We start from the raw sequence: 8,321 nt of genomic DNA, 5'->3' as shown, positions 1-8,321 counted from the left end.
CCACTGCAGCCTCGACCTGCTGGGCTCCGGCGATCCTTCTGACTCAGCCTTCCGAGTAGCCCGAATTACAGGCACGCGCTACCACGCCCGGCTAATTTTTTTTGATTTATTGTAGAGATGAGGTCTCACCAAGTTGCCCAGGCAGGTCACGAACGAGCCCAGGTTTTCCAATTCAGACTGTATATTGATGTGACACAGGGAAACCAGAGAAGAAGCATATAACAAGCGTGAACATGACAGATGTTTTATGAAGAATACACAGTCACTCATATGTCTACCATACTGCAATTGCTATTAGTATTTTTACTTTTCTTCTGTAAGTTAATTTTTTACTTAGTTTATTTTAAATCAAGTGTTTTTATCATGCATTATTTATCATTATTTTGACAATTTTTGTACCCTACTTTCTCACTTCAAATAGTTTTTTGATTGTTTGCTTTTATGAGTAAGGAAGCAGTACTTTTATTTTTGGTCTATCATAAACCTTTTTTTAATGCTGGTGTTGAAATAATAATGTAGTGGTATGAGTAAGGAGTGTCATTAACTATATAGTGGCTATGTGTGGAATTGTTATCAAAATTTTGTGTTGAAATAATGTCAATAAATTCCTAATCTTTTCTGTTCTTAAAAACTAAATTGAGGCCAGGTGCGGTGGCTCACGCCTCTAATCCCAGCACTTTGGGAGGCCAGGGTGAGAGGATTGCCTGAGCCCATGGGTTTGAGTCCAACCTAGGCAACTTGATCTTGTCCCTACAATAAATCAAAAAATTAAGCCGGGCTTGGTGGCTCAGCCTGTAATCCCAGCTACTTGGAAGGCTGAGGTGGAAGGATTACCTGAGCCCAGCAGGTCAAGGCTGCGGGGGCCGTGAGCGTGCCACTTCACTCCAGCCTGGGTGACAGAGTGAGACTGACAAAAAAAAAAACTAAATTAAAAGTAAAATAAGGCTATAAAGAAGATTTTTTAAAGATAAAATATCTATAGTTAGAGGAAAGAGGCCAGATAGTTTGAGCTACACTCTAATAATTTTTCTTTTTTTGAAGGTCCATCTTGGCTTCTTATCTTCTGAAGGAAAAGCTCAACATCTTGGGCAAGTTGGGATGTCTGCTGAGCTGTGCAGGCTCTGTCGTGCTGATCATCCACTCCCCAAAGTCTGAGAGTGTGACGACGCAGGCTGAGCTAGAGGAGAAGCTGACCAACCCAGGTATCTGCTCCCTAGCAGAACTCTAAGAGATGCCCAAAGGCACCCTGACTTTTCCACCCAGGCCTCTAATCCACCCCTTTCCCATGGTGCAGGTGAACTGTGTGTCCACTGCACCTGTCATGCACATCTGTGTTCTCCGTGTGCATGTGGTAGTGAGCTGTGTGCAAGCCCACCCTCCTCCATACCCCTGGCCTTCACGCTACCTCCCCTGTCTGTTCACCCCCCCCCCAGCCTGGGCACCCCCTGGGTGGGATCCACTTCTGGGATCTGTGCCTCAGTGCCTCCTCCTCCCTTCAGCAGGCCCTCCACATCTGACTGCTACCCTGCCCTCCCCATGAATTCCTTCTTGTACCTGCTATGCCCTGCCCCTGCCAACAGTGACCCAGTGTCTCTCATCTTTACAGTCCCCAGAGAGCCCTGCATATATATTTTTTTGACATAATCACTTCTTATATATATTTTTTGACAGATGCAATAAAAAAACACTTACCATATAGATTTTCCTTCCAGTAGACCACCCTGTTTAGGCAGGTGCTGACACACAGGTGTCTCCAGGCCATGAAAGACCACTCTGCAGAGATGGACACAGCAGCAGAAATGTCTGTGAGACTCGAAGAGAGAATTCAGGGTGAATTTAGCCTCTCCCTGTAATGTTTTTTCCCAAACACTTAGCATCATGATATTTGTTTATTCCTTACAAGTCAAAACGTTTCCAATACTGTGAGAAATGAGAGTATAAAGACATGAAAAAAATCAGAGAACCAGATAGGAGTGTCCTCAATTTCCAGAGCCCATCCAGAGGATGTGTTATTTTTGTTTGTTTGTTTGTTTGAGTAGGAGTCCCACTCTGTCGCCCAGACTTGAGTGCAGTGGCATGCTCATGGCCACCGCACCCCGACCTTCTGGGCTCAGGCGATCCTTCTCTCTCAGCCCTCCAAGTACCTGGAACTATAAGTATGTGCCACCATACCCGGCACATTTTTTGATTTATTGTAGAGATGAGGCCTCATCAAGTTGCCCAGGCTGGTCTCAAACCCGTGGGCTCAGGCAGTCCTCTCACCTCAGCCTCCCAAAGTGCTGGGATTATAGGCGTAAGCCACCATGCCTGGCCTTACATTTTTGATAAATGTGGATGATACCAATATATTCAGGTCCTAACTTATACAAAAAAAATGGCTAATTTGAATATCACCATAAAAATTATGTATGAACATATAATGGTAAAAAATGTTCCTTATAGCATGAAAAACATTTTAAAATCTAGAATATAAAATGGTATTTTTCTGGTCATGTAGTTTATTAGATTAAAGTTTTTTTTTTCCTCTAGGTAAAAACACCAGAATGAATTTTTGTTGAATAATTGCCTCAGAAGAAATTTAAAATCAGTACTTGTTTACATTTCTGAATTCTGTGATTTGTGATCTCTGATACTTAGGGGAAGGAAAGGAAGCATTGTAGAAACTTCTCTAAGGAGACCATGCCTTGAAGCATACATGCTCAGTGTTTCCCCCAGAGCGAAAACGAGTCCCTGTGGGGGTGAAAAAAGTATAAAGCATAGACACAGATACAAGATATAAATGATATACAATATATTAGTGATTTTAGATTATTTCATGGGGGTGGGTGATTAGGAGAAAAGTGTACAATAGTTCCTTGGGGAAGTGACCATGAAAAAGGGTTGAAGGACACTGAAGTTAAAAGTAGGAGCCACAAAGCTGACGGGTATCTGGCTCCGTGGCTAAAGATGATAATAAAAGCAGGGTGAAGTGCTGGCTCATGTCTGTTATCCCAGCACTCTGGGAGGCTGAGGTGGAAGGATTGCTTGAGCCCAGGAGTTCGAGACCAGCCTGGGCAACATAGTGAGACCTTGTCTCTACAAAGATAAAAAACTAGCCAGGTGTGGTGGTATGCATCTGTAGTCCCAGCTACTCTAGAGGCTCAGGCAGGAGGATTGCCTGTGCCCAGGAGGTCGAGGCTGCAGTTAGCTGTGATTGTGCCACTGCACTCCAGCCTGGGTAACAAAGTGAGACTCCCAACTCAAAAAAAAAAAAAGTCTGACCATGTGAAAAGAGAGGTTTTCTTGGATGTGGGTTTTTCTGAACTTCCCAGTTCTCAAATCAGCTGCGAGGTGTATCCAAGTGCCCTGGCTGCTGAGCCACTCCTGTCCCTCCTGTCTCCTCTGCCCATGTGGCCACTTCCCACCTCTTTTTCCTGCCCTCTGCACTGCCGCAGTAGGGTGAGGCCTGGGGTTGCTATCCCTGCTCCTCACCACAGCCATCCTGAGGCCCTCCTGAAATGTAGTCTGATTATGTCCCAGTGCGGCCTCAAAAGCCTCCACCAGCTCCTTCCTACAAGAGCCCAAGCCGCTGATACCAGCCCTGCTGCTTTTCCTGGTATGAAGCCCACACTTTTATTCGGGGTGCTTCTTCAACATGCCCCATGACTGGGCACTATTTTGTGCTCATATATGCTGATGGCTCCGCCTTCCGCTGCCCTGTTGCCAGTGTGTGTTGCTGGTCAGGCTCCCAGGCAGTTTTCAGTTATCCTTTCATGGCTCTTTCCTATGAGTCTTCCTGAGTCCTCCCTTTGAGTAGGCTCCCACTGTCTGCTTGCTGGTATGCATGTCCTCCCATGCTAGTCTGTGTCTATACTTGCAAGCAGTGCCCAGCCCTTTCAGGCCTATTTACCATCTGGGGGTGGAGTCTATGGAAAACAACCTCCTTGTACACACAATTTCAAAGCAGCCAATACAATAGTATATTGATATTGATATAATAATATTATAGTCATTGTGATGGGGATAAATAGTAGGATGGTGCTTTGTAATAAACCATGCATTTTAGTATGGAAATGCTCAGTTACAGCCCCAGGAGAAGCTGTGTTGAAGCCCAGTAGTCCTCACATCATGTGTGGAGTCACTGAAAGTCTGGCGGCTACAGATACAGACCAGGGTGTAATGCTCCTCACATGTACTCAGGGGGTCTTGCCATTAACAATATGGTCAGGCCAGGTGCGGTGGCTCAAGCCTGTAATCCCAGCACTTTGGGAGGCCAAGGTGAGAGGATTGCCTGCACTCAGGGATTTGGGACCAGCCTGGGCAACTTGCTGAGACCTTGTCTTTACAATAAAAAAAAAAAAAAGTCGGGTGTGTTAGTGCCTGTAATTTCAGCTACTTGGAAGGCTGAGGTGGACGGACTGCCTGAGCCCATAAGGTCAAGGCTGCAGTGGTCATGAGCAGCCACTGCACTCCAGCCTGGGCAACAGAGTGACTCAAAAAAACAAAAAACCAATATGGTCCTCTGTGTGGAGAATAACTCTTAGAGAAGTTCTGATCACAACATAATCCTCTCTCAACTTACATGGAAGATGCATTTCTGAAAAATTCAGTGTATAGTAAATCCATGCAAAAATTACTGTTTTATACATAAAATTGGTTGTAGGCTTTGAGTCTTTTACACGTTTTTCACTTACTAGTCCAAGGAGACATCTGAAAGTTGGGAGGAGGAGGACAGGTCATATTTGGTGGTACAGGGCTGTGTGAATAGCCCTGTCTGCCATGTGCACCCCCCGGCTTCAGATCCCTCACCTCAGCCCCTGAACTCCCCGTACTGTCACCTGCGACAGGCATTCAGCCAGGGTTTCTTGACTCTAAGAAAATTAATCTTGTGAATGTCCTTGCCAGCCTTCAGGTATCTCCAATGACATGTATTGTTATAAAAATGGTTCTAATGGGGAAGAGCCATGTCCACAGGTAGGGGCTGTAAATGTTTTCCTAGTGATCTGGTAAACTCAAGCCAGAGCCTGCCCCTCATACCATAACCACAACAGGTGCGGGTGGTGGGTGGGGGCATGATCTGCTGTAGCTTGCCGTCTGTATAGCAGCCGGTGGGCGGCAGGTCACATGCCATCTGTTTGCAGTGTTTGTGGGCTACCTGTGCATCGTGCTGCTCATGCTGCTGCTGCTGATCTTCTGGATCGCACCGGCTCACGGGCCCACCAACATTATGGTCTACATCAGCATCTGCTCCTTGCTGGGCAGTTTCACCGTGCCTTCCACCAAGGGCATCGGGCTGGCGGCCCAGGACATCTTGCACAACAACCCATCCAGCCAGAGAGCCCTCTGCCTGTGCCTGGTGCTCCTGGCTGTGCTGGGCTGCAGCATCATCGTCCAGTTCAGGTACATCAACAAGGCGCTGGAATGCTTCGACTCCTCAGTGTTCGGGGCCATCTACTATGTCGTGTTCACCACACTGGTCCTGCTGGCTTCAGCCATCCTCTTCCGGGAGTGGAGCAACGTGGGCCTGGTGGACTTCTTAGGGATGGCCTGTGGATTCACAACTGTCTCCGTTGGGATTGTCCTTATACAGGTGTTCAAAGAGTTCAATTTCAACCTTGGGGAGATGAACAAGTCTAATATGAAAACAGACTAGGATGCGACACGGGTTGGCTGGCCTAAGGAACAGGCATTGGAGGTGGTTTCCGACCCTGACTGGATGTGAAGTGGAAGAGACCCTTCCTCTGGTGTTAGAGGTGCCTGTGTCCTGACGGATGGTCTTCTGGACTGTGGGGAGCAAGGCCTAGCTCTAGAGTGGAGGCTAGCCTTCTGCAGCCCAGAGTTGCCCAACAGTTGCCTGGGCACCATCTCTCTCTGATGAGGTGAATCTCATTCTTATTTCCATTAACCTGGAAGCTTTCATAAGTACTCTTTTCTTTTAAAACATTTTAACATTTTTCAAACAGAAAAAGACGGGGTTCTTAGATTGGCTTGGAAATGAGAGAAACTGTCTTGAAGTCAGCTCTGTACAGTGAATAGGTTAGTTTCATTAAGCATGTGTAACATTCAAGTTTGTCATCTAAGTAAGAGGCATATATACTGAATTGTTCTTAATCCTCTAACAAGTTGACTCTCCCCATTCACCCACCCATCCCAAGACATAGTAATAGTAAATAGAGAAGAGTTCAGGACATGACAGAATGTTTCATTGGAGGGTGACTTTTCAACAGCTCAATTTCAGTGCCTTTTTATCACTTGAATTATTAACTTATTTTGATTATTACTGTGTGTATGTTCTCTTAGATTAGAATAATGCAACTTCCTTGATTATGCTTTAACATTTCAATATTCAAGTTACAAATGTGTAAAGCAGTTAGAAATAATATAGTCATGCATCACTTAATGCAGGGATACATTCTGAGAAATGTATTGTTGATTTCATTGTGCAGACATCAGAGTGCACTTACACAAACCTGGATGGTATAGCCTATTACACACCTAGACTATATGGTATAGCCTGTTGATCCTAGGATACAAACTTTTGCAGCATGTGACTGTACTGAATACTGTAGGCAACTGTAACACAGTGGTATTTGTGTATCTAAACACATTTAAACATAGAAAAGGTACAGTAAAAAGATATGTGGTCTTCCTTGACAGAAATTTTGTTATGCAGCGCATGACTGTATGTTCATTGGAAGACAGTCCAGACTAAAGACACATAGTGCAAATGACTGGTTTAGCATGTAGGTATTGTCCAATTAAAGATAACTGATTTAAGATACTTTGTGTTCAGTCTATGTAATTGGGATCCAGTATCAAATATATCCACATTCTCTATCAACAAGGCATTCTGAAGAAATACATGATTTGATGTAAGGCTGTTAAATGAGAGAGAAACCGTTCAAAAGCACATATATTGAGTGCCTATAATACAGGAACAAGTTAAAGGGCACAACTGAGCTTAGGCTAGTTTTTACAAATTGGAATACATAGTTTTAAAAATAATTTCTAACAAAAATGGAAACAGTGTAGCCATTTCCTTGTTATTTGAGATGGCAAGGTGTCCCCGTTTCTCACCTAACCTCTCATTACATGTCCTAAATGCAAAATAACCATTAATTATGCCAGTATTTGAATCAAAGAGATTATTTTTTATGTACGTAACCTTCCATGTGTGTATCAAGTGGGAGCAAAGCATGAAGTGATGCAGCATGTCATCGGGCCATCTTGAACTCCATCACCACATTTCATCTCAGTCAGGAACATGCCAAGCAGAAACACAGGGCTGAGTTGAGTAGATGGCGTGAAATAGAACTTAACATTTTATAATATCCAATTAAAGTTGCTCACTAGTGAAAAGCAGTTTCCAGGCAAAAAGAACATTTTATAAAAGTAAAGATTCCCTAAAGTGTTGGACAAAGAGGCTGAGTAGAATGAGATTAGTTTAGCAGAGAGGAAAATACCTTTATGAGTTTAAAGTACATGTGATGATCACAGATTGTCAGTGACTTGTGAACTAAGAGCAGCAACAAAATTAATTTAAAAAATTTTAAATCCTATATTAACTGATGGTAAATACATACTCAAAAGTCCATTACTCTTCTGATCAGCTTCTGAAGGTTTATTTTTTATCATCAGTATTTTTAGGAATGCAGGTCTTAATTTACTCAACTTTCCGAAAATATAGTAAAGCAGTATCAATATACTTTTAGGCATAACAATAGTTTCCTATGTAGGAGAAAACTTACCTAAGATGTTTGAGATATTTAAAGAATACATGTGCCTGTACAAGTATAATGAGAAAGTTCATGTGTCATATGGAGATTGTCATGTTTGTTTTTGCTACAGCTTTCATATGAAGCTGAGTTTAAATGTAGCTATTAGTGTACCTTATTATATCTCAGAGGTAGTATTTTTCAAATGATCTTTCCTATGATATTTTTAGAGCAAGACAAAATATCAAAATACTAGTAGCTCTTCTCCTCTTAACGACGGCTGGTCCTGAAACAGCATCTTGCAGGTATACATCTGTCCAGCAGATGCTTCAATGGGATACTTAGCTTCTGAACAAAGTTTATGTCATTCATTGTTTTTCAAGTGTGTGAAACTTGAAATGGCATGACCGATGGTTTCAACGGCCTTTTTTTTCAAATTTCACGTAGAGCATAGACCTTCTGACTTAATAGTATTTATTTTACAAATTTATGTTTTCATAATTCATTTGAAAATGCAGAGAAAAAAGTCCCGAGGTGAAAGCCTTGGGGGATGGCCTAGTATGGAGATGGATCTCTTATTGGTCACCCCAAAAGTAAATGCATATGAAACATTTTCATTATTATACT

General features: G+C 43.1%; 1 protein-coding gene across 1 annotated transcript in view; it reads left to right on the top strand.

The window, feature by feature from the left end:
• The window catches only part of NIPA1 (non imprinted in Prader-Willi/Angelman syndrome 1), a 31,229-nt gene extending 24,469 nt beyond the window's left edge, over window positions 1-6,760 (top strand). The window contains exons 3-4 of the mRNA XM_021705942.1: window positions 1,042-1,202; window positions 5,121-6,760. Coding sequence (XP_021561617.1) covers window positions 1,042-1,202; window positions 5,121-5,632 — 673 coding nt within the window. The 3' untranslated portion in view covers window positions 5,633-6,760. The remainder of the gene's footprint in view (window positions 1-1,041; window positions 1,203-5,120) is intronic.
• Window positions 6,761-8,321: the final 1,561 nt, after the last annotated feature.

Source organism: Carlito syrichta, unplaced genomic scaffold (assembly GCF_000164805.1).
Source record: "Carlito syrichta isolate Samal-C Ts95f unplaced genomic scaffold, Tarsius_syrichta-2.0.1 Scaffold314839, whole genome shotgun sequence".
NCBI classification, from domain to species: domain Eukaryota; kingdom Metazoa; phylum Chordata; class Mammalia; order Primates; family Tarsiidae; genus Carlito; species Carlito syrichta.
This window is presented reverse-complemented; position numbering and strand designations above follow the sequence as displayed.